Source organism: Petromyzon marinus, chromosome 6 (assembly GCF_048934315.1).
Source record: "Petromyzon marinus isolate PM22_M1 ecotype Great Lakes invasive population chromosome 6, UKy_Petmar_22M1.pri1.0, whole genome shotgun sequence".
In the NCBI taxonomy this organism is placed as follows: Eukaryota; Metazoa; Chordata; class Hyperoartia; order Petromyzontiformes; family Petromyzontidae; genus Petromyzon; species Petromyzon marinus.
Genome location: NC_133672.1, coordinates 6,848,304 through 6,875,163, shown reverse-complemented (window position 1 = coordinate 6,875,163; position 26,860 = coordinate 6,848,304). Strand labels below are relative to the sequence as shown.

The 26,860-nt window shown below is 51.3% G+C and overlaps 1 protein-coding gene across 2 annotated transcripts in view; it reads left to right on the top strand.

Annotated features, from left to right (window-relative positions):
• Nucleotides 1-3,468: 3,468 nt before the first annotated feature.
• Nucleotides 3,469-26,860, top strand: part of LOC116939619 (E3 ubiquitin-protein ligase TRIM9-like) — a 66,338-nt gene continuing 42,946 nt past the window's right edge. For both annotated transcript variants that reach the window (XM_076064722.1, XM_076064717.1), the window contains exons 1-4: nt 3,469-3,608; nt 7,594-9,097; nt 18,794-18,889; nt 22,830-22,952. In XM_076064722.1, coding sequence (XP_075920837.1) covers nt 7,643-9,097; nt 18,794-18,889; nt 22,830-22,952 — 1,674 coding nt within the window. In that variant the 5' untranslated portion in view covers nt 3,469-3,608; nt 7,594-7,642. The remainder of the gene's footprint in view (nt 3,609-7,593; nt 9,098-18,793; nt 18,890-22,829; nt 22,953-26,860) is intronic.

Genomic DNA, 26,860 nt, shown 5'->3' with positions numbered 1-26,860 from the left:
ACTGTGAGGGCGGGCACAAGCTGGCGTGAGTAGGTGAAACGTTAAGTTTTATAAGGGCACCACGGGGTGACCAGCCCCTCCCCACCCAGCCCCACCCCTCCCACCCCCCCCCACCCAGCCCCTCCCTCCCCACCCAGCCCCTCCCTCCCCACCCAGCCCCTCCCCACCCTCCCCTCTCCACCCAGCCCCACCCCTCCCATTTTTGGATGCACGACGGACGGACGGACACAATAATCCCCTATAGGCTGGTGTAACCAGAGGTGCCTACCAGTATGATTCTACTTAATAGAACCATGCGGTTATCGTTCAATTCCACCCCACGCGCCTCATCACGTCTTCCTAATGCTCACCCATCCTTTTTGCACTCACCTATCACTCACCACCCGCCACCCTCTAGCCATAGGAAGGACAAGGGGGGGGGGGGTGGATGGAGCGTAGCCCTATGTATTTAATTTGCTTGCTGGCTGTGCATGAAGGCGCAGCGCGCTTTGGGGGTGGGGGAGGGGGTGATGGAGCTCCGCTGGAGGCGAGGAGACGCTTCGTCAGCAGTTTACTGGAGCCCAGATCAGGGGTCGGCAAACCCAAGGTAACGAGAAGAGGCCCCCAACGCATGTGAATACGAGACGGTGGTCCTTAATAAATAACGTCACGAAGCAGTCCTTAAAACGAGCCGCATGCGGCTCCAGAACTGCAGGGTACCCACCCTTAGCACAATCATCATCGCTATGACTGCTAGCACTACTATCATAAATCCACATTGTTACCATCATGCACTCCTCCCCCCCCCCCCCCCTTTGATCCCCGACATTCCTCCAGTGTCCACAGGAATTTTCCGGCCATAGGAATGTGGAATTCACACCACTGTCTCAGGGTCACTAACGGAACCCAGTTCGGTGCTCGTTTGAGTGTGGAAGATCTGCTCGTCTGTCAGGGTTTTTATTTCGTTTCCATGCTGTACGGTTCCCACTTTCCCAGGGGTCTTTCTCCCTCCTCCCAAAGTCACAATCCTCCCCAGAACACTTAACTGCATCTCTGTTTAACAGGGTCACTCTCATCCCTTCCTCCTCCCCCTCCTCCGTGGAAAGTGTAACCTCGGGGCACGGCAATTAGGTTACAGCAGCAGCATCTACTGCCATAACTGCCCAAACACACAGGCACAGCAGGCACGCTCACATCGCGAGCCGTGCCCTCTGGAATTCGCTCGGTCTGCCTCCAATTCTCTCAATCTTTCTCCTCGTATCTCTGTCCTCTATGCGTATGCCCGTGTGCTCCGACGTCTCTTCTTATCTCTTGTGCACCTTGTACGTTCCCGCTTTTGCTATCTCAGCAGCCTTAAAATTCTCGTTCGATCCGATGTAGCCCGTGCTGTGTGGACTTACCAAGGATGGCCCCTTCCGAGTACAAGTGGATGGGACTGCTGTTCAGCTCACTCTCCCAAGCGTTGCCTTCGCTGCAGACGCATCCTCACCTTGACGTTACCCACAAAGCATCACTCACATCAACTCACTCTCGCGGTCTCATCACTTAATTCGTCAGGAAACATTTTCAATATTTCCTAAGAAATTAAGCCAGACCCCCCCCCCCCGCCCCCCAAACCCTCATATTTTCCGGATCTCATTCCCGAGCAGCTCCGGCTGAAATTCAGTCCTGCATATTCTCATCGACAATTCAACAAAGACCCCCTCCCCATACAAAGGCCCAAGGTCAGTTCAGATATCACAGTGATGTTAGCCGTGACTGGGACTCAACCTCGGGTGGTCCGCGCGACCCACAATGCCCATCGCTCTCACCGCTCCCCCACTCGCCCGTAGGCTCACCCGCGCGCTCACCCAAACCATCGCCCACACACACATCTATTCATTCACCCAAACTCTCATCCACACAACTTCACCTATATCCTCACCCACGCAGCCGCCCACTCACCCGCAACCACTACCCATCCACACCCACCGATATCCTCACCTACAAAGACAAGGATCCCCCGTAAGCCTAAACAGACTGTTGCGGTTGGTGGCCAGCCCCAAGCCGTCTTCGTCTCCGTAGTGGCGATGTTTACACAATGCACCTAGGAGATGCCCCGGACCGATTCAGATAATCGTCACTGGTGCTGGCCGTGAGCGGGATATCGAACTTGGGTCGCCCGGTTCGTAGCGCAGTGCGGTAACCTTTACGCCACCCTCAACCACCCACGCCCTCACCCACATCCTCACCCACCCACACCCTCACTCACCCAGCCATACCCTCACCCACCCACACCCTCACCCACATGGGCAACTCGCTCTTCGCATTGTGCGCGCACGCTCCGATTCTCTATGCGCGCTTCCCCCCCACCTCTCTTCTCCCCTCTCTCTCCCACCCTCTCTTCTCTCTCTCCTTTATTAAAATTCTCCCTCGACATCCCCTGAGGGGGCGACACCCCCCTCCCACACCCCTCCCCTCGCTCACACCCCCCACCAGCACGCAGAGCCAACACTCACACACAGAGAGATTCAAAGACCACCGGTATAGCCTTCACAGCCTGTCGGGGCAAGTGCTGTTCGCGAGGACCTACGATACCACACACGAGGAGATGGGTGGCCAGCACCACGCCCGGCCGCCCTTGTCTCCTTTGTGTTGATCATTGTACACCGAACCAGGCACTCATTTAAGGCCGGCTCGACCTAGGGGAAGCCCAGGACCGATTCAGATATTCGTCAGTGATTTTGTCCACGAGTAAGACAAAGATCCCCCGGTGTAGCCTTTTTTAGGGCAAGTGCTGTTAGCGAGCACCTATTAAGGCCGGAACGGCAACCGAGGCGGTGGGTGGCCAGCACCACGTCCGGCCCCCTTTGTCTCCCCAGTGGCGATGTTTACACACCGCACCAGGTATGCACTCATTTGAGGCTGTATCGACCTAGGGGAGGCCCGGGACAGATTCAGATACTCGTCGCTGGTGTTTGTCCATGAATGGGATTCGAACCCGGCTTCGTAGCGCAGCGCGCTAACCACTGCGCCACCGCTCGCCACAATCTCACACACACGCGCATATTCACTCTGTCACACACACACACACCTCCCCAATCCCCCGGCTAGCTCCGTGATCCCCCCCCCCCCATTGGTTGCGCCCTCCTCTCTGCCTTGAATCTCATCGCTCTGCGCCCCGCACTCCGGCGCCCGTTTCAACCCCTCTCCCTCGCATCCTACACAGCCGCGCATCTCTCCCTCTCGCCGTCTCGTGCACTCCCCTCCCTGCCAGCCGCTCCCAGCGCCATCACCACCGCCGCTAAAGCATCGTCGTCTTCACCGTCCCGATCATCATCATTCGGCGGCAGAACGCCATCCTGCGCCTCGCCTCGCTATTGGCCCGCGAATGTCGGTCGTGCGCTCGGCGCAATCCGCAGCAGCTGAGCAGGTGTGGCAGGAGGAGCAGCAGCAGCAGGAGGAGCAGCAGCAGCAGGAGGAAGAGGGCGAGGAAGAGGAGGAGAGCTGTTAGGAAGCCCTCGCACGGGCAGCAACTGGAACGAGCATCGACCTGCATTGGACTGCGCGGGCAGGCAGCAGCAGCAGCGGCGGCGATCACAAGCGGCAGCAGCATCATCATTCACCACACATCCCCGTTAGCAGACAAGGTCAGTTTCTGAGACATCCGCACGTATATACTGTACACACACACACATTGTAGCTCTGCTTCAAGGAGAGCGAGTGTTTTGCGTGCGCTGCCCTGAGTTACGAATGCTGGAGGTGCCACGTTGCTACCATTTCTCTGTGATTTTCCACAGAGTGGTACTCATTTTGTGAACCCCCGCTAAGCTCCACCGCTGGAGGATTGGCTGCATTTTCCTCGGACCGGGGGGGGGGGGCGGTCAACTCGCAACCTTTCGATTGTGAGCTGAACGTTACAGCCACAGCGCCCCCCCCCAGCCCGATGAAATCCGGCGCACGCGTCCTAAGCCACGTTGTAATCAGGCGTCGTGTGTGTCGGCTCATGATGTAAATGGTATGGTGATGGAATGACGCCCGCAGGACGTTGAATCTGGCCGGTGGCAAAAAAAAATCACCCGTAGCGCGTGAGATCTCGGAAGCGAAGCGGGGATTTGAAACTGGGTTTAGTGTTTGGACGTCGACAACCGTGCGTAACAAGGTGTTATAGGCTGCGGGCTAACGTTGTGGGCAGCAGATCGTAGTGCCGCATAAAAAAACACTTTGTTGTACTGTACATCAAAGCCCCCCCCCCCACCACGTATCTATGCTCCCTTGCACTGACCAGCGTGGTGAAGTATGATGAAATAGCCCGCTCACCACGACCCGCACGGCGTGAGTAGGTCCCTCGTCCATCAACATGTTAACATAAAGCATTCACCTGTACAAATTGGCTTTACTCAGCATGCTGGCGTGATTGGGTAAAAATACAATCTCCACGGTCTGTGTGTGTGTGTATTGTAGGCTAATTGGAATTCCATCACAGTGGATGTGACCGCACGCATACAAAGACAAATGTCCCCCGCATAGCCGTAACATTCTTTTGGGGCGAGTGCTGTTAGCGAGCGACTATGAAGGCCAGCACCACGCCTGGCCGCCTTTGTCTCCCGAGTGGTGATGCTTATACACCACACCAGGTACTCGTTTGAGGCTGAGTTGACCAAGGGGAGCCACAGCAGGAAGAGTTCAGATATAATCGTCACCGGTGTGTTGGCGTGAGCTGGAATCGAACTCGGGTCGCTGGGTTCGTAGCGGAGCGCGCTAACCGCTGCACCACCGCTCCCAACAGCACGCACACACCTAGACAACGCAGAGATGGACAAGTGACCGTGGGAGTCCTGGGCACCCGGTTGTCAAAGTGTTACGAATCGGGTTGCCACCTATCTTGGTTATCGCCCCAAACCGTCCGCAGTGCAACCAGCGTTCGTGAAACAACGCGCTCACCAACTGCGGTCTGCCACTCCCCACCCATACATCCACATGCATACGCATTCGCACGTGAAATATAGTATCGGGCCAGGGTGACAACTTCGACAAAACGCACGAACACATTGCCTCGCTGATGGGTCTCTTTGGCGATAGTATAACTCGTGAAGACACCGGCAAAGTTTCGGCCGAAAAAAGGATTCGGATGGAAAATGAAGGAATTCATATTCTTTGGGTCTTTCGGTAAAGTCACGTAGATGGGTTCATGGAAAATAACAAAAAACTACGATGTTTCGATCGCAATACAAAGGATTGTCATCAGGATTATTTTCGATCATCAGGATCGCTTGTGTTGCGATCGAAACGTCGTGATATATTTCTTTCTTTGAACCTATCTACGTGACTTTACCGAAAGACCCAAATAATATGAATTCCTGCAGTCACGAAAGCTTTAAGTCAAGATTTAAATAAAGGAACGATTCGCCAACACAAAATATACGCTCGTGTGTTTGTGCAATGGCGCTTCTTGAGAGGAGAGCTCAAACGCAAAATTGGATTATTTAAATGGCAACGCATGTAGGCTTTAGCCGCAAGAGTTAGCCAGTTACATTCCACAGCTTATTTTTTTGCCCACACAAATTCATGTTTGTATATACATTCCTTAGAATGTGCTATTTGTTTTCTGTTGTTGCTGCGATTGAAAATGTTTTTGTTTGCCACGAGCTATTTGACAATTGAAACCCTTTTATTACATCAAGTCTCTCCCAATCCCGTGGGACGTTTCGAGGCACCACGTTGTGAAATCGTGAACTGCGAACTCGAAGGCAACTGCTGCCTTTTTGCTACCTCCCCTTGTTCCCTGCACGGATTAAGTGTCATCACCTGAAGCATATACACGAATACTGCATGTTATATTTATATTGTATAAATACACATTCCAGTATTTACATCCCATTCTGGATGCTGATCCGTTTCACCCCATATCGGCCATTAGTGGCTGTTTAGACAATACTTAAATCGAATCGATCGCGTCGTTGTCGAGAATATATGGAATACAATGAATAAACAGAGAATATATTTCCTTCATATATCTGTCCCTCCACACGTCAGAACCGGTCCAGAGTTTGCTTAAGGGGCCGTCCATAAATGACGTCACGCACCTGGGAGGGGGGGGGGTCAGACATTTGTGACGATGTGTGACGAAGGGGGGTGGGTTTGAGAAATGTGACGTCACATCAAAATGCGCAACTTTAAATAAATATAGATAACACGTTCTACTTAATTAAATAGACTCTTTCATAAATGTTTTCTCATGCAACATCAGAGTGCAGCGGCACATTAAATACGCACTACAATGACAATAGTTTAAAGCGATTTCAAGCATGTTTTATTTTGGGGGGGCAGAGCTTTTTGACGTGTGACGAGGGGGGGGGTCAAAAAGCGTCCAAAATCGCGTGACGTCATTTATGGACGGCCCTTAAGTCGAACCGGCGTCGCTTAAATTTACCCACAAGGCGGTGTGGTTGATCGGAAGATATATGTGAATGAGATATTCTCTGTAATGGTCTGCTTACTCATTCTTCACCGGTCTGGTTGGTCAATGGTGGAGGATTGATATCTGAACGGGCCCAGCCATTTCAGATATCACTCACCACGGATGTTCACCGTGTCCTGGAATCGAACTGAGAACCACGCGGTTGGCAAGCTTCACGCACCAACCACCGCACCACATCTCCACGCCTGTTATATAAAGCGGTGTTAATAATGTAAAAGAAATGCCAGTTATGAACGTGATGTGCGAACTGTGCTTATGGACATACTGTACACATGTATAGCGGTGTATCGTATAGCGTCCTTGGTCTAATGGTTTGCACTTTTTAAACCGGACCTGCAATCCAGATCCACGCCGGTTCCATTCCCCCTAGCCCTTGTCCCCCGAGTTGGAGGGGTGGGGGGTAAAAGTGTGGACGCATCCACGCCGTTCACGACGTCTGGTCATCCGTGGACGGCGAGACAACAGACACCCTCTAGGGCTCCCTCTGGTGGGAGGCCCATCCGTCAGCAGCATCGTTGTCAAGCAGTCTCGCGGTGTCGTCGTGTTTTGTGCATCGTTTGTTCACTGTGACCTTCTGACCCCCCCCCCCTACTTGACTTCTGTGAAAAAAAGAGCTTCATAGCTCATCGGATTCCTCCGGTCTCAAACAAAAAGAACAGATTCTGATTCTGAAGCAATTCCTGGGCTCCTTTAACCTTTACCTTTTTAACTGGGCTGAGAGGATGGGGTGGTGAGGCCAGCACGCACGGGTCTGGCTTAAAGATAAATCCGAGTCACGACGTCACGCAAATGTGGCCGCAGTGACGTCACCGCGTGCCAGCCACCCAGGCAGCTTTTGCACAGAAGGGACCCGGCCACGTGGTGAGCTCAAACTAACGTGACTTATCGCGTGGGCATTCATCGCAGCCAAAGAGTCTAAAAGCGTGCTTCTAAACGTCGAGGGGAAAACCGGAGGACCCGGAGAAGAATCCACGCAGACACGGGGAGAGAGAGACACGCAAACTCCAAATATACAGCAGGCGTCAGGCGTCGGAATCGAACTCACGAACTCCTGCAGGCAAGGTATTGAACATCTCGCCACTGCGGCGCCCCTCTTGATCGATCGCGAATGATGTGAATGTTTCCGGTCGTTCATCCCCCGTCCCCTCCGCCAGCACGCTGAGCCCCAACCCCGCCCGTCGCGGCCCCCGCTCCTCATCTCCCATGGAAGACATGGAGGATGAGCTCAAGTGTCCGGTGTGCGGGGCCATGTACCGGGACCCCGTGCTGCTGCCCTGCTCGCACAACCTGTGCCTGGCGTGCGCTCGCAACATCCTCGTGCAGACGCCCGATGGGGAACTACCAGCACAGCACCAGCAGCAGCAGCAGCAGCAGCCGGCAGCAGCGGTGTCAGGAACATCTCAACAACCACCACCACCACCGGCGGCAGCGGCAGGCGTGGGCAGCGCGTCGCAGCTCCAGCACGCGGTGGCAAACGGCGCGGTGGCTCCTCGCGTATCCCCCTCGGGCTCGGACTACGACTACCTGGAGCTGGACAAGATGAGTCTCCACAGCGAGGCGGACAGCGGCTACGGCTCGTTCGGGGGCTACCTGACCAGCCCCGGCACGCCGAACGCGCCGATGGCCACCACGCCCTCCTCCTCCTCCTCCTCCTCCTCCGCAGCGTCGTCCTCCTCCTCCTCCGCGTCCTCCTCCTCCTCGCTGTCGTCGGGGGTGGCCGTCCTGCCGAAGCTGTCCCCGAACGGGGTGCGCGTGTTCCCGCCGACCCCCGTGCCGAGCGCGGCGCCGCGGCCCCCCCTGCCCTCCTACCAGCACCACAGCCAGCTGCACCCGCAGCACGCGCTCATGCACGCACAGCTGCTGCAGCAGCACCACATCCTCCAACAGAAGCAGCAGCAGCAGCAGCAGCAGCAGTTGCTGCAACAACAACAGCAGCAGCAGCAGCAGCAGGCGGCCGCGGTCCAGCAGCGGCACCGCAACTCGTGCCTGACGTGCCCGCAGTGCCACCGCAGCCTGCTGCTGGACGAGCGTGGGCTGCGGGCCCTGCCCCGCAACCGCGTGCTGGAAGCGGTGTGCGACCGCGTCGCGCAGCGCGGCCGGGCGCGCGCCCTGCAGTGCCAGCTGTGCGAGCGCAGCCCCGCGCGGCCCGCCAGCGTCCTCTGCGAGCAGTGCGACGTGCTCTACTGCGACGCGTGCCGCAGCCGCTGCCACCCGGCCCGGGGGCCCCTGGCCAAGCACCGGCTGCTGCCGCCGGCGCTGGTGCTGCAGGCGCGCGCGTCGGCGTCATCGACATCGGCGGCGGCGGCGACGGTACCGGCTGCGAACGATGCGTCGGCTTCGCCCGCGTCGTCGTCGCCGGCGGCGGCGGCGGCGGCGGCGGCGTCGTCCACCGCGCAAGCCGAGCCCCAGGCGGCCGGGGTTCAGCAGCCCCTGCTGGGGGCGGCCGCCCGGGCCGCGGTCGGCGCCGGGCTGCTGGGGCTGGGAGCGCTGGGGCCGCCGGCCGCGCGGCGCCCGGCCACGTGCGCGGAGCACGAGCTGGAGAGCCACTCCATGTACTGCGTGCCGTGCCGGGCGCCCGTGTGCTACCAGTGCCTGGAGGAGGGCAAGCACGCGCGCCACGAGGTGCGTGCCCTCGGGGCCATGTGCAAGCTGCACAAGGTGAGGAGGAGGAGGAGGAGCAGGGCGAGTTTGCACGAACGCACGCACGCACACAACAAACGCACGCGCTCACGTACACGTGAATGCACACGCGCACGCGCGATCACACACACGTGCACGAAGATGCTCCTCCCTTTAGCCTTACCGAGAGCTGAACCGGACGTTTGCTTTTCTTTCGCGGGCCACGCATCGTCAAGCACGTTAGTCCTGTTCAATAATGACGGGAAAAATAAAAAGGACCGACAGCGTGGGGCTAAAATGAGAAATACAATGTTTCCGGCGCGATAATATTGCCCTCTGGTACCCGGTGAGTGCGGCTCCAATGCTCGGCTCAAAAGCGCTCGTGAAAGGGCCGCTTCGAAAGTGGCCGACCTCGCGTGGCCGCGGGTCGCGTGGAATGATGTCGACCATGAGGCTGTCGTGAAATGCTGTTCGCGAGCACCTATTGGAGCCGGCAATGGTCGAAACCACGCGCGGCCACCTTTGCCTCCCAAGGCGGTGATATTCACACACTGCAGCAGGTAACTTTATTGAAATATCAATATCACTGGTACTGGTGATAGCTTTCTTTTTTTTCTTAGGTGATCTCACCCGTATGGTGGCAGAGAGAGGCATCGGTTTTGAATGTGACAGCTCCTGGCTGTGAGAATGGACAAAGCTCGCCCTTGGCTTTTACTGCTGGACCCAGCATGAACATCCTCATCGCCATTGGCTTTGCTTCATCCACTGCCAGATGAGATCCGTTCCCATGCCTTGGCCGTGTCTCACGGTCCTGCGACACAACGAACAATCTAGCACCTGCACAAGCGGCTTGCAAGGGTGCTAATTGATAAATTGCAATCTTGTGGCGATGTACAGTATGGCAGTGTAGCCTCACTGCGGTCTCACGAGGAATGTTTTTTTCTCGAGCATCTGTTTTGCTTTTCAATTAAAGGCCCCTTCAGTGGAGAACCTGCGCTGATGAAACCTCCGCTTGTCGCATGCCGATCCATTCGTCTGCTCCCTCGCCGGTTTTGCGTGACCACTTCCTCGTCCGTGCGTTGCGTGAAAACGAAAAGAGAGAAAATCCTGAAAACGGCAGAATTCGAATGTTGACTATTGCCACAATGGCATGTCAGTCGCTTCCGCGGGTGAGCCACGAGTGGCCAGTGCTGGGCGCAATATCAGCACAGACGACTGGAACCAATCTTGTGCTTCAGTAAGGACAGCACGTTGCTTCGGCAGTCGGGTTGGAGAAGAACGTACATTTTAGCAGGTGCAGTGAGGATCATATTCGGGTGGCCAGGAGACTGCAGCACAGCAAGTAGGCCCACGACCCTCGTGCATGGACTTTTGAGCGCCGTTGGCTCGCATGCTCGGTTTTTCTCCAGGATCTGCAGTTTTGTTTCCACACAGAAAAAAACACTCCTCAATAAAGTATTGGCCGAACACCACAAAGCGGATGGAGAATTTTGAAACGCGTGCTATTTAGAAATTAACTGTTCAACTGCAGCTGTGTGCAAATCAGCCACACGGAAGCACAGCCTCATGTCCATTATGATTCCAGGCATCGGTCTCCAGTCGTGACCCTTGACCCCCAGTTCCCAATTAAGCAACTAAATAGGCAGTTGCCCCAAGGCAAGCAGCGTTTAGAATTGGTTGAGTGATTAAATGTTATGTTGAGAAACGGTCTTTACAAAGGCTGTACTCGAGTGTATAGTAGTGTTCATAAAATACACAAAGGCAAAGATTACCCTTACAGCCTTAACAGATTGTTAGGGCAAGTGCTGTTAGCGAGCACCTATGAAGGCCGGAACGACACACGAGGGGGTGGGTGGCGAACACCACGCCCGGCCGGCTTTGTCTCACCAGTGGCGATGTTTGCACACAGCACCAGGGTACACATTCAAGGCTGAGTTGACCTAGGGGAGGTTCAGGAAGGGTTCAGATAATCATCACTGGTGTTCGACGTGAGTGGGAATCGAACTCGAGTAGCCGGGTTCGTAGTGCATTGCACTAACTGGTGTGCCGCCGCTCCCCACTACATATAGACACACACACCACTTGCTATATATTGACACACACACACACCACTTGCTATGTATAGACACACACACCACTTGCTATATATAGACACACACACACCACTTGCTATATATAGACACACACACACACCACTTGCTATATATAGACACACACCACTTGCTATATATAGACACACACACCACTTGCTATATATAGATACACACACCACTTGCTATATATAGACACACACACACACCACTTGCTATATATAGACACACACACACCCACTTGCTATATATAGACACACACACACCACTTGCTATATATAGACACACACACCACTTGCTATATATAGACACACACACACACCACTTGCTATATATAGACACACACACACACACCACTTGCTATATATAGACACACACACCACTTGCTATATATAGATACACACACCACTTGCTATATATAGACACACACACACCACTTGCTATATATATAGACACACACACACACACTTGCTATATATAGACACACACACACCACTTGCTATATATAGACACACACACACACCACTTGCTATATATAGACACACACACACACCACTTGCTATATATATAGACACACACACCACTTGCTATATATAGACACACACACCACTTGCTATATATAGACACACACACACACCACTTGTTATATATAGACACACACACACCACTTGCTATATATAGACACACACACCACTTGTTATATATAGACCCACACACACACCACTTGTTATATATAGACCCACACACACGCCACTTGCTATATATAGACACAAACACCACTTGCTATATATAGACACACACACACCACTTGCTATATATAGACACACACACCACTTGCTATATATAGACACACACCACTTGCTATATACAGACACACACACACCACTTGCTATATATAGACATAACACACACCATTTGCTATATATAGACACACACACACACCACTTGCTATTGGTGCCACTTTGTGAGAAAGAAACAGAACGCATACGATGGAAATATTGGCCCCCACCATGGCAATGTGGAATTTCCACTCCTGGCTAATGGCCACCAACCAATCTAATCACTGGCCCCCATTGCTCATATATGCAGCAGGCAATTTTGACTTTGGGCTTTTACTTTTATGGAGTCCTGAGGCAAATAGATATCACGTGTGCCTGGGTCACGTGTGCCTGGGTCACGTGTGCCTGGGTCACGTGTGCCTGGGTCACGTGTGCCTGGGTCACGTGTGCCTGTGAATGGCATAGAAGGTGGCATGACAGAACTACTTATGGCGTTACTGCAACAAAATTCTCCGACCCAACTCGAATCTCCCAACTCCAGTCTGGAATGCTCACAGTTTACATGGTACTCCTGAGATCAAGGTGAGGTCAAATGAAAGTGAAAAGCCTAATTTATGTGATGGGAGTTTTGGTTCACATTCGTGACCAGGCTGAGACCATTAAACAGAGTACACGTGAAAATCTGATTTAATCCCTGGTGGTCACCTGTGTTTGAATCCACGATCTCAGCAATGCTGGTTTGATGCTATGGCAGAGCCATTATTATGACCCTCCTGAGGCGCCTACTTAGATTAAAGGCTTTTAATTTGGAGAGTGTGATTGTGTGCTGGGGGCTGGTGGAGTAAATTATGATTGGAAAGATCCGCGGGGGCCAGCATTGCCTCACGCTGAAACAAACTAAATGCATATGTTAATTGCGAGTTATAGAGAGAGAGAAAATACTGAGTTGCAGGGGAACGAGCCAGGGTATGTTTTGTTTGGGAAGATGGTCCGTCACATGAATTGTCAGGGACTGTCGCTGAATGGATGGCTCAGTGGTCCGAGCAATGAGGTGGCAAGTCTTAAGGTTCAGGGCAATGAACCATGGCAGTCACACATGATGAGGTGTAACGGGTTCTCTGATGCAGTGGGTTTATGGTGTCATGGTTAGGAAAGGAGACATCTGCACATCTTTTTCGAAAGTCGGACAATAATGTGAAAATAACCCAATAGTTGCCACGTTCCCGCGACAAATTCAAATGGGGCTCGTCTGGTTTAGTGAACTGTGCCAGTGAGCTTGGCTCGGATACCCACGGCAGCCTTGCTTTGCCAATTGGGGTGTAACCAGGCCCGATTGGCTCACTTTTGCTGGGCCGCATGGCTTGCTTTTCCAAGTGGGCTTTGCGCTTTTAACCAGAACCGTCCTCGGAACGAGTTGTGACATCACAGGTCAACGTGAGAGACGGACGCCTTCGATGGCGTCTCTGGCTGAGGTCAACTGCAGGGTTTGTGCGTGATTTTTTTTGGGTTCGGCAAAAAGATTACGTAAGTGTAGATATTGGCGTTGCGTGGGGAGTAAGGAAACCCAATCATGCGTTAAGCTTTGTTCTTAAAGAAGGGAGAGGGGGGTGTGAGATGAGTTAAGCGGGGGGGAGGGGGGGTGGGGAGCTGAACCCTTGAGCCAAAGCAATGGGATAAGAAAGAGCTGTGCAGGGCTTGACCCAGAGTGGTCGCGCCGCGGCTCTGGCTGGTTTCTGATGGCTGTGCAAATGCAGTAAGCGTCTCTGTGCTCGAATGAGCAATGAGGCGTCGCTCATATCAGTTGGTTTCCCTGAGAAAGAGGTGGAAATTCCACATTCGTGCTGTTAGGGCGAGGTCACCCCTGGGACAACCTCTGTTGTTGACTTTCCACAAAATGCTTTTAATGTTGAATTGACTTTCGTGGATGAGTCGACCCTTGACCAGGATTTGAACTTTGAGAAGGACTGAGTTGATCACTCTAACCGCAGTGCCGTTCACGCCCGGTCAATTAAATCTCCGATTCTGAGTGTTAACGCACACAATTTCACGCCACATTGCTCGTGCGAAAAACACAATTGAGTCATTTTCCTTAATTGCTGTGGTTGCAGCGTTTCACGTACCCTGAAAAAAAAGGATAGACGTAACATATTATTGGATCTGTCCGGTGTAAATAAAGGATTTGATGTAAGCTGCTTGTGGGGTTATGTTTCGGCTTGCTTGTGCCAAGTAATCCCCATAATGGTGTTGTTATTTCATTATTATCTTAACATTCTTATTTTGTGCATCGCAATAGGGTGCAAGGGGCAGAGGGTAGAGCGTGAATGATCCAGAAAGCTGCACTTCTGTATTGGCCGACTTTGTGTATTTCTTCGGTTTTGTTAATCATTATGGCAGGCAATGACATACTGCATACATAATTAGAATAGGTTTTATTGCTGGAAAGGAAAAAATAAGAAATTAAATGCATTGACTTTTGGGATTCTCATATCAATGTTTACGAGTGTCTTTTGGTATGGTTTGGAGCGAATTAATTATCTTCGGTAAGGTCTGGCCTTTTGAGGAAATGCCTCTCGGTGCTGTGGCAGCCTTGATGAGTGCCATTCCATTGCTTGTATGAGCAGAGAGGCATTCATTGACTTTATTGCTGTGCGTAATTTGGTATCCAGTGGCATTTTAACAGATCTTTCAGCTTGCTCAAGGGACTCAATTAAATTAAAACTCTCACGTACAATTATGTAATCAATTATAAAATTGGGCATGGGCTTTTGATTGCGGACGATACAATTTTAGTGCGTGCTGAAGTGGTGAAAATAGTGAAAATGTGGCTTGGGGAAGGGGGGGGGGCATGATTTCCTACTGTGGGCCCTCTCTACATAAAGACCTCCCCTGGCTTAGGGCCCCATCTGAAAAGCAATTAATGTACATGGTTGGTGGATTTTCAATAAAGGGGAGAGTCGAAACGTCACGCATGCCAGGGGAGCACTTTCCAGACACCCCTCTCCACCTATCCCTGCCCTGCACACCACCACGCGCAGAGGGATTTGGTCCCGTGTCACTCTGGGAAAGGGCTTGACGCACAACCGGATGGTCATGAGTTCACACACGGATCCGATTTGTCGACTCGGCTAGGAGCTGATCAAAATGAATGTCGCTTGGCAGGAAGTCCGTAGTGCTTGTCCTATAAAGAGACTGACTCATCTCTGTCGTAGGCATGTGAAAATTTCCACCATTGGCTCAGGGCTACCAATGGAGGTGAGCACTGCCCCTTGCCATTTTGGGCAGGCAGACACTTTTGGCGTGATTGTCGCATCGTAGACTGAGCACGAGGGCGATTATGAGGGAGAAAAGATTGCGTGTGTCGGTGGTGGTTTTTGGCTGATGAAAGCAGCGATCCTTTTACCTGCATCCGGTCGCCTGAAAATGGCCTCGGCAGCAGCACGCGCCGCGGTAACACGGAGCAATGGTAACCCTCGGTAGAGCAATAAATGACCTCCATGGCAACGGTTTCCGGGGCAACTGAGCCAGGGATGGAGGAGCGAAAGAATGGGATGAGATGTAGCCACACCCCGTATTCTAGCCTCCTTCAACCCTCCCTCCCCCACCTTCCTCTCTCCCTCCCTCCTCCCAACAGTTTTTTTTTTTGTTGATCCCACCCCCCATCGTCCCCTGTCCCTCCAGCCCAGCACTCCTTCATGCCAAAGATGAGGCCGCAGTGATGCAAAACGTGATACACACAGTAACGCGAAGATAAGGCGCACTGCAATGATGCGAGCATTAATAACGAAAAGACTCAGACCTAGCCCTAACCGGAGCTCCAGCCCAAACTGTAACCCAATTGTATTTATTAAATGTATATTTATTATACGAGCCATAGGTCTGTGCGTCTGGTTGTATAAAACATCTATAGTCAACATTTTCCTTCATTTACACTGATCTGTTTGGCTGGTTAGAGACGTGGCATAACACCCATCTCACGATCAGGTCACAGGTTAAAAATCATATTTGTGGATCGACGAAGCTCATTGTCATTATCTAGTACAATGAATACCCTTTATGGGAAGCAGAGGTGGATCGCAAAGGGGAATGGGGGGAGGGCGGTCCAAAAATGTCAAGCCTTTTTTTAAATATGGCCTTTCATTAACTGGGCCTTTCATTCATAAAATAAAAACATTCAAAGCGTAAATATCAATGCACTACAAATTTCAGGGCCTCAAGTGGCAGGGGTGCAAGCACCCTCATGCGCCCCTCCCCAACCCTCCCCCCTTAGATCCACAACTGGACGGGAAGTCGCAGAGGTCATCCTGTGCAGAGACTGTACCTAATAATGTGAATGTGGAATTTCCACCACTGGCTCAACGGCTGGTAATGCAGATGAGTGTTGTCCAATGCTCATTTGTTTAGGGAGACACCTTGGATTTTATTTACACTGATTGGATTGCACACCCTAAGTGACAGTGTCACATGCATGCAAATGAACACTGGTCCTGAACCAAAACCCCTAAACCTTTTCTTCAATGGCTTAATCCTCGGTTACATTTCCATTTGTGCACTGATGTTCATATTAACAGATGTGGCACTCATAACCAAGATAATGAGGCATATGATCTTTAGAGGGGCATAGTTATATGCCAATGTACTCACTTAAATGCTCGGTCTGACGTGTTCATTTGATACTCGGCTGAGCTATTTCTTGGCCGCAAAGCAAATTTTTTTGGTCCAATGTTGTTGTCCCATATGCCTGGAAGCTAACTGCACCAGGCAAAAAGAAAGTGATGGTTTTATTGTTAAGATTCTCTGTGGGCCAGGAAAGCACCCCCCCCCCCCTCGACACTTCAACAAAGATCCCCTGGAGAGTTATGGTGATGCAATTGCGCAGGAAATGTTTGATGCCTCGAGTTCCATATTCAAGCCAGCTGATGTCACATGGACCTTGCATGGTGCACCGCCTGGTTGTGTTGTCTTGAACCATGTACATTGTGTGACTGTCGCATTGTGTAGGCACCTTGGCAGCACCTCATTTGCTGTATTGTGTGCCGCCCTTGTTGTGGTCTTCGAAATTAATCTTCGCTTTTAGTTGTGTCTTTGTTTACTTATCGGGGTGGAATGGTGGTGTCGTGGTTAGCGTGCTACGCTACGAGCCCATTCGCCTAGGTTTGATTTCCGGCCATTGGCCTGTGATGTCTAACCTGCTCCTGGACCTTCCTCACTCGACTCACCCTGAAACGAGTACTTGGCGTGGTGTGTAAACATCAGCACTAGCCACACCGTCCCCTTGCGCTCGCTAACAATACTTGCCCCAGCAGTATGTAGGCAATACGGGGGATCTTTGTATTTATATTTGTACGAGTGCATTTGTATCAGGGTAATATGGGACAGATCTGCTCATGAGGGATGGATCCCCATCTCGGACTGGATCATGTGATTACGCCACTGCTGCCCCCTTTTATGCCTTGGCCCAGTTGGGAGTATATATTTGTTGCGTTTTTCCACCAGACATTGGGTGGAGTGTACGTGGTGCCAAGTCGCGCGTAGATGGGGAAACATTCTGGCAGAAACACGTTTCTTCAAGCATTGTCATCACGCATTGCTGGGAAACTTTTACAAGCAGCACGTGCATATATTTAACAGGAGTAGGTTTTTTTGCAGTCACTCGTATTCCAACTGTGGGTTTTCAGGTTAGGCTGCACGTTTAGAATTTGTTCCTTCACCCCCATCACATCGGAGTTGAATTCAAGATGCCCTTAGCAGTGCACGGCAAAAGCTTTAGAGAAGAAACGATCAATGCGCAGCCCAACCTGGAAAACTGCGCCTGAAGCAAGTGCATAGTCACATGATCGAAGGCTCATAGTCACATGATCGATGGCTCATGCTCCGCACACAGTCTCTTCCGATTGGCCTGAGGCAACTTGCTCCTTGAAAATGTTTCTCAAAGCAGACCCAAGGTCTTCTGGGAAACGTGTTTCCTTGTTTCTGGAAAATACGACTTCAAGCGCCCGTGAAGAGCACTGGATGTACTGCCACGTTCAGTCCTCCACCACCGTTGCTGCTGCACCCCCCAAACATGCTCTGGTCTGATCCACTTCACCGTTCTAGCTAATGCGGAAAGGAACGCGGTCGGTCCCCAGTGCCGGACCGGCTGCTGGTGAATAACAAACAGCGGATTCAGGGCGATCGATGCTGCAGGTCGTGAGTCCGTCACTCAGGGCCACACGGGCTAGTGGGAAGCAGCTCACGAATTGCGTCTTTTTGAAAACGAACCTCGTGTCCAAACTACAAGGTGCACTCACCTGTCTTGCGGAAGATGTTTGTGTTGCAATCAAACAGTGAGCAAGCCGAGACCATGAACTTGCCACACTTGATAATTTGGTTAATCATGTGGTGTGGTTTTCAATAGTGCCAGCTCAGCGCTGTGATGTGGGAATTAGCTCCCAAATTCACGTAGCCACCTGCAAATCACAGGACAGCTGATGGAATTAAATTCTGCACCAGATAGAAAGTGAACAAAACATGTACAGTAGTTTCACCTATACCCTTCTGCATAAACGTGAGAGGCCTTGTGTCCCTATGTGAACAACTCAAACGTAACGCTACAAATGAGACCGAACAAGTGAGACAAGCATTCACACGAGGCAGATGATACAAACGATACAAACGATACAGACAATACACGGCATACGGAACAAATAAAAACAGAACAAACAAGACAGATTTAGCCGAGCAATGTAGTGTTGACCTTCATTTGAAATGTGATTGCATTTAGACGCTGTATAAATTGAAACTGATGTTGGCCGTGTTTGTGATTGTTTCTGTGCTTTGTTGGGATCACGACACGTGGTGTTCACATGTGTGCCTCCACGTGGGTGCAGGGCCAGCTCTCCCAGGCTCTCACTGGCCTATCGGACCGAGCCAAGGAGGCCAAGGATTTCTTGGGGCAGCTGAAGAACGCAGCCACACAGATTCAGGTTAGCCCCGGGGTGTGTGACTGGGGGGAGCGGAGGGATGTGGACGCAAGACGCAGCGTGATTAAGCCACCCAAACGGGCGGTGCCCGTGGTGGAGCATGTGGCTCAGTAGGAAGAACTATACATGGATGCGCGTGTGTATGGTGAACTTCTTTCGCACCGTACGTAGCCAACCGTGTTCATCGGAGGTGTGGGAGGGAAGGGCAACAAACTAAATACAAAAGCACTTCTAAATGTAATGAGTTTTCAATGTAGATTTAAAGCTGCATAGCTCCAGTGGCTTCCTAAATATCGGAAGGAAGAGCATACCAAATGGCCGCAGAAGCGCATCCGAAAGCACGCGATGCAGTGACCGTCTCTGTCCATAGGCTCGCTAATAACGGCGACCTGAATTTATCTTAGGCAGTAAACTGAGATTCGATCCCAGGCCGAGTAATTTCAACAGTGCTGGCTCTGTGCTCTAACGTGCGCTTAACTCGCATTGCTACTCTAACCCCTACATCCCAGGATTTAGGCCCAACGCCGACACGACCATAGCAGCCGCTCCATTCCCACCCCCAAAAAAAGAGGTACGATGCCGAGCGACTGTGTGCAAGTCGGGGACTGCCTCGCATGGCACTGATTGGCCTGACAGAGTGATTTACGACGGTTATTGTGCGACCTAATCAACGAGACTAAACGATTGCGAGCGGTGGCATCGTGGCCACGCACCCTCCGCCTGGTCGTGGGAACCCGGCTGGGGGTGGCGTGCCACGGGATTGGCCTCAGCCCGACCGGCCCCTGGGCGTCGTGTGGAAGACACGCGCTGACCCGGTGTCACTCAGCCGTCGCGGAGACTCGCTTTGACTCGCGGCGAAGGGAAGCGTAAGAATTTCTCATCGACATGACACGCGGTTTTTGGGAGTGACGTGTTGCGAATAACGTGCGGCTGTAATCAGATTTCTCGAGACAGAATCCCATCGCTCTGTATTTTTTTTGCTTGTAACTCCTTTCATCCAGTGTGTAATCAGATTAATCGTGGAGGGGCAGCAGCGCTGTGGTTATCTCACTGCGCTATGAACCCAATCGCTTGGGTTAGATTCCCAGCTGTGGATTGATATCAGTGGCGAGTGGTAACTGAATTGTTCCTGCCCCCCAACCACAAGCTTCACAAATCTCAGCACGTAAGAGTGGTGAAGTATGGTGAAACAACCACCATTACTGGACAGGGCATGGCGAGGCCTACTTCCTGCAGTGGATTGACAAAAGGCCGTAGATGATTTTTTGTTTTAAAATCAATGAATCAGACAACCAGCTGATTAATTTAAGATAACCGTCGTATTTTCTCTTGTAAATTCCAAAGTGATATAAAAACAAGCACAAGGTGACACTGACCGCATATGCGGGGGGAGGGGGGGGGAGTGTTGGACGGTGGCAGCGTAGCATCCTGCTCTCATTTCCACGCTTTATCGGCCTAACAGAGGTTCATTTGAAGAAAGCAGTTTCTCACGTAATGAAATAACCCGACAATTTTGCAAATCCCAATCGCAGAATTAAAGTGTGTCTTACTACGCCTTCATTCTTTAGGCACATTTGAGCCTTTTGATTCTTTGGCTGCATTTTCCAAAAGCACTCGAATCTGTTCACATCCCACCAACCTCCTTTATTTCATCGTTTTGTACGTTGCCTGCTACGATGCGTGGATTGGGAAAACTGACATTGAGATCGAGCATGGGACGAAAGCTTAGAAGTTAGAATGGAGAAGTGTGCACGCTTGAAACTACACCGAGGGACGAGAGAGAGGAGCGCGTGGATGGGAGAGAAAACTCGAAGCAGAGCAATCATGTCGAAGTAAGTGGGCATGGGCAGGACACGTCGCCAGAAGGGATGATGCCCTATGGTGTAGACTTAATGATGGAGCGGCAACTGAATGAGGAAACACACCCAAATGAACGAAATCAGCATGTGTGCAGGACCCAAATGGATTGTTGCATCACAAACACGTGAGAGACTGCTTAGGGACGCCTTCATGCAGCGGTGGATAGATCATGGATAATTGATATTTTTAATTATGATTATTACTCCTACAACCATGGCTAATCAGCTATCGTAGACTGATGACTTTTCCCAAGTCAACATCACAAACGGGTGTGTATAACATCCCACCCTCTAGGCTCAAATAAGCACCGTTCTTTCCAATGTGGTAGGGCCAAATGTGTCGTCTGATTGTGCCGCGTGCTGTTAGAGGGGCTGCGATAATAACGCTGTGATGTTAGCCCACACATCCCATACTTGTGACACATATTTTGTAAATTAATTGGTTGATTTGGCACTGTTGTGCCAATTATCGTAGGATAGACAACTGGGAGTGCTTTCGGTTCGGCACAGGCATTTCCTGAACTCTGCAAAGCCTGCAAAGGAAAGACCACTTAATATTTCACAAGTCGTCAAATGCGAGCGATTTTCAAATGCTAGGGCAGTGCTCGCGTAAATGCGTCATACACATCGCAATGGTCGTGTAACAAAAATGTGTGTCGTAAAGCCTCCTCCACCCGACGCAGCCAATTCATAAAAGTGTCACGTGACTCAAACGCTCCAAATGTATCACTGCTTGGGCAGCACCACCAGTGTTAATCTCACAACATAAAAAAGTCTCCCCAGTGCTGATGTGTACACACTGCACCAGGTATTCATTTATTCATTTAAGGTTGCGTTGACCTAGGCGAAGCCTCAGGATCTGTTCAGATATTCGCCACTGATGTTGCGAGCGATAATTGAACTTGGGTCGCCAGGGTTTGTAGCAGAGCGCACAAACCACTGCACCACTGCACACACACACACACAAGACAGGCATATACCCGTGCACGCACGCCTGCACACAAGCTGTTCTTGGATAGGACAGCCGTGACGAGCAATGATTGATGGAGCTTTAAATGTGCCCCTCCCCTCATCCTCCAGTGTCTTTATCGCCTCCCCCCACCGGCACCACCGCGAGGGGAAGCAAATGCCCTCTTGTAGATATGGCTGAGGAGGAAGGGCTGCCTGGACTGTGCTTACGTAGCTGGTGTTCAATGGGCCGTAGTTGAATATTCATGCGGATGTTCTGGGCCCCCACAATATGGAATGTGAAGTTTCACTACAGCCTCAGGGCCACCAACAAAGATGAGCCTCTGCCCCGTTGCTTCTTTGAGAAGGGAGGCAGTTTTGACCTTAAAACTCTTTGGTGCGTTTTTCTGTTTGTACTGTGGACGGTCTGGGGATAAACAAGAGAGGTAGCAACCCCATTCGTAACACTTTGGCAACCGGGACTGCAATACTCCTGGGGTCACGTGTCCATCTGTGGGGCCGTCCATAAATGACGTCACGCACCTGGGGGGGGGGGGGGGGTCAGACATTTGTGACGATGTGTGATGAGGGGGGGGGTTGAGAAATGTGCAGCGACATATTAAATCGCACTACAATGACAATAGTTTAAAGCGATTTGAAGCATGTTTTATATATTTTTGGGGGGAGGGGGGGCAGAGCTTTGTGACGTCATATTTGAGGGGGGGGGGTCTGACTTTTGTGATGCCGTGTGACGAAGGGGGGGGGGGTCAAAAATCGTCCAAAATCGCGTGACGTCATTTATGGACGGTCCCCGTGCATGTGTTTGTGGGGAGTGGTAGTGTAGTGGCTAGCACGCTGCACTACGAACCCAGTGACCCGAGTTCGATTCCCGCTCATGGCTAATACCGGCGACGACGATTTAAACCGGTCCTGAGCATCCCCTAGGTCGAGTCGGCCTCAAAGGAGAAGCTGGTGCAGCGGGTATAGTTCGCCACTGGGGAGACAAAGCCGGTCGGGCGTGGCGCTGGCCACCCACCCCCTCGTGTGCTGTGCCGGCCTTCATAGGTGCTCGCTCACAGTACTTGCCCCTACAGTCTGTTACGGCTACACGGGAGATCTTTGTCTTTGTCGGGCAGGAGAGCGGCGTGGAGCTGGAGGCCTGCCTCGTGGCGCAATGCGACGCGCTCGTCGACGCCCTGAACCGCCGCAAGGGACAGCTGATGGCACGAGTCGGCAAGGAGCGAGAGCAGAAGCACAAGGTTCGTGCGCAACGTGAGCATCGTCTATCCCGAGCAGTGTCAACATCATCAGCCACATCAACATCACCAGCCACATCAACATCACCAGCCACATCAACATCACCAGCCACATCAGCATCACCAGCCACATCAGCATCACCAGCCACATCAGCATCACCAGCCACATCAGCATCACCAGTCACATCAACATCACCAGCCATATCAACATCACCAGCCACACGAGCGTCAACATCACCAGTCACATCAACATCACCAGTCACATCAACATCACCAGTCACATCAACATCACCAGTCACATCAACATCACCAGCCACATCAGCATCACCAGCCACATCAACATCACCAGTCACATCAACATCACCAGCCATATCAACATCACCAGCCATATCAACATCACCAGCCATATCAGCATCACCAGCCACATCAACATCACCAGTCACACCAGCATCACCAGCCATATCAACATCACCAGTCACACCAACATCACCAGCCATATCAACATCACCAGCCACACGAGCGTCAATATCACCAGCCACATCAGCATCACCAGCCACATGAACATCACCAGTCACATCAACATCACTAGCCATATCAACATCACCAGCCACACGAGCGTCAACATCACCAGCCATATCAGCATCCCCAGCCACATCAGCATCACCAGCCACATCAGCATCACCAGCCACATCAGCATCACCAGCCACATCAGCATCACCAGTCACATCAACATCACCAGCCATATCAACATCACCAGTCACATCAACATCACCAGCCATATCAACATCACCAGCCACATCAACATCACCAGCCACATCAGCATCACCAGCCACATCAGCATCACCAGCCACATCAGCATCACCAGTCACATCAACATCACCAGCCACATCAGCATCACCAGCCACATCAGCATCACCAGCCACATCAGCATCACCAGTCACATCAACATCACCAGCCATATCAACATCACCAGCCACACGAGCGTCAACATCACCAGTCACATCAACATCACCAGTCACATCAACATCACCAGTCACATCAACATCACCAGTCACATCAACATCACCAGCCACATCAGCATCACCGGCCACATCAACATCACCAGTCACATCAACATCACCAGCCATATCAACATCACCAGCCATATCAACATCACCAGCCACATCAGCATCACCAGCCACATCAGCATCACCAGCCATATCAACATCACCAGCCACATCAGCATCACCAGCCACATCAGCATCACCAGCCACATCAGCATCACCAGTCACATCAACATCACCAGCCATATCAACATTACCAGCCACATCAGCATCACCAGCCACATCAGCATCACCAGCCACATCAGCATCACCAGCCACATCAGCATCACCAGTCACATCAACATCACCAGCCATATCAACATTACCAGCCACATCAACATCACCAGCCATATCAACATCACCAGTCACATCAACATCACCAGCCATATCAACATCACCAGTCACATCAACATTACCAGCCACATCACCAGTCACACCAACATCACAAGCCATATCAACATCACCAGCCACACGAGCGTCAACATCACCAGCCATATCAACATCACCAGCCACATCAACATCACCAGCCACACGAGCGTCAATATCACCAGCCACATCAGCATCACCAGCCACATGAACATCACCAGTCACATCAACATCACTAGCCATATCAACATCACCAGCCACACGAGCGTCAACATCACCAGTCATATCAGCATCACCAGCCACATCAGCATCACCAGCCACATCAGCATCACCAGCCACATCAGCATCACCAGCCACATCAGCATCACCAGTCACATCAACATCACCAGCCATATCAACATCACCAGTCACATCAACATCACCAGCCATATCAACATCACCAGCCATATCAACATCACCAGTCACATCAACATTACCAGCCACATCAACATCACCAGTCACACCAGCGTCAACATCACCAGCCATATCAACATCACCAGCCACATCAACATCACCAGTCACACCAACATCACCAGCCATATCAACATCACCAGCCACACGAGCGTCAACATCACCAGCCATATCAACATCACCAGCCACATCAACATCACCAGCCACACGAGCGTCAATATCACCAGCCACATCAGCATCACCAGCCACATGAACATCACCAGTCACATCAACATCACTAGCCATATCAACATCACCAGCCACACGAGCGTCAACATCACCAGCCATATCAACATCACCAGCCACATCAACATCACCAGCCATATCAACATCACCAGCCATATCAACATCACCAGCAACATCAACATCCACATCAACATCACCAGCCATATCAACATCACCAGCCATACGAGCGTCAACATCACCAGCCATATCAACATCACCAGCCACATCAACATCACCAGCAACACCAGCGTCAACATCACCAGCCATATCAACATCACCAGCCACACGAGCGTCAACATCACCAGCCATATCAGCATCACCAGCCACATCAACATCACCAGCCACATCAACATCACCAGCCACATCAACATCACCAGCAACACCAGCGACGCCAGCATCAACATCACCTGCAACAAAAGAGTAGTCCCGTTTGCCACTGTCAAGAATGTCCACCCAGAGAGTTGAATGGTTATTACCTACGGAAACTGACGACTTTGCAATACTGCACTGCCCAAGTCAGGTTGAGATCGTTAATTAATTAGCTCTGTCCACGTTTCTGTGTTGGGGGTGAGGGTGACGATAACTCTCGCACAAATGATCTAATATAAATTAAATGTTCGTTTGAAGTTGTGTTGCTAGTAAGGATGTGCCCTCTAGAAAACCGGGCAGATGTATTAAAGCGTTACCCACAGCTTGGCAAAAAGAAGGCATCGATAGCGAGTAAACTTTTCCAGCCAAGGTTTATGACCTCACACACCATGCCCCTCCCCATGACGTGATGATGTGTGATGTCATCTCGAGACATCCACTCTTCATCCCGTGCCATGTGACGTTTACATTTTGTAACTCAAAAGGTAAGTTATTGTAGCCAATTAAATGCCGTGCTGCCGAGGACAAACACATTTTGGCAATCGCGTCGGGGTCCATGCGTACGTGTGATTTTCCTTCCTTGCTACAAATATCACCCAGAATACAGTAAATATTTCAAATGACCACCTTCCTTTGCTGCGAACATTACTTGCAAAAAAAACATCCACATTGCAGTACTCATACTTCACGTCTCGTCAAACCTCTCACTCCACTTATGGCAAGCCCCTCGTCAGCGAGCATTGGCTTGCCGTTGAACGGCACTTGGCAGGATTGAGCCTAAAACAGGCGGCGGACCTGCCACTGAAGGACACAAGCAAGGGGTGTGAAGCGCACATTGAATAGCAGCCCAGGGTTTAAACTTGCAACCTGCCCCAACTGCGAGCCAAGTGCTCCTCTGACAGTGTCACCTGACTTTTGTCACGTACACAGTAATGATGAAAATACACGTATCTTTTGGGAGGGGGGGGGGAAATAATTGTTGAGATAAACCGTCAAGTTCTCTAACTCCATGCTAAGGCCTTATTACTGAGCAGCGTATATATATGAAAAGTGTGGCAATGAAGCGCAGTTTTAAAGCGTGTACATGACAGGATCGTCGCATATGTAAAAAAATAAACCCATGGAGAAAGCTTGGCAAGTCACAGAGGGACCGTTTAATAGGTCCTGCTCATTCACAGGCCATCCTCGTTGTGATCTGATCTCACCTTGAAACCTGAGACCGTGACTACGAAATCGGTCAACTGATGCCGCTACATTTCTGGTGCATGTGCAGCCTTCCTTCGATTAACGCGTCGGAAAGCGTCACATTAGGGATTTAAAAAAAAAAACTCCGTGATGTTGCTTTTACGCAGGGATGCGTAAAAGCATTCTTGCACAAAT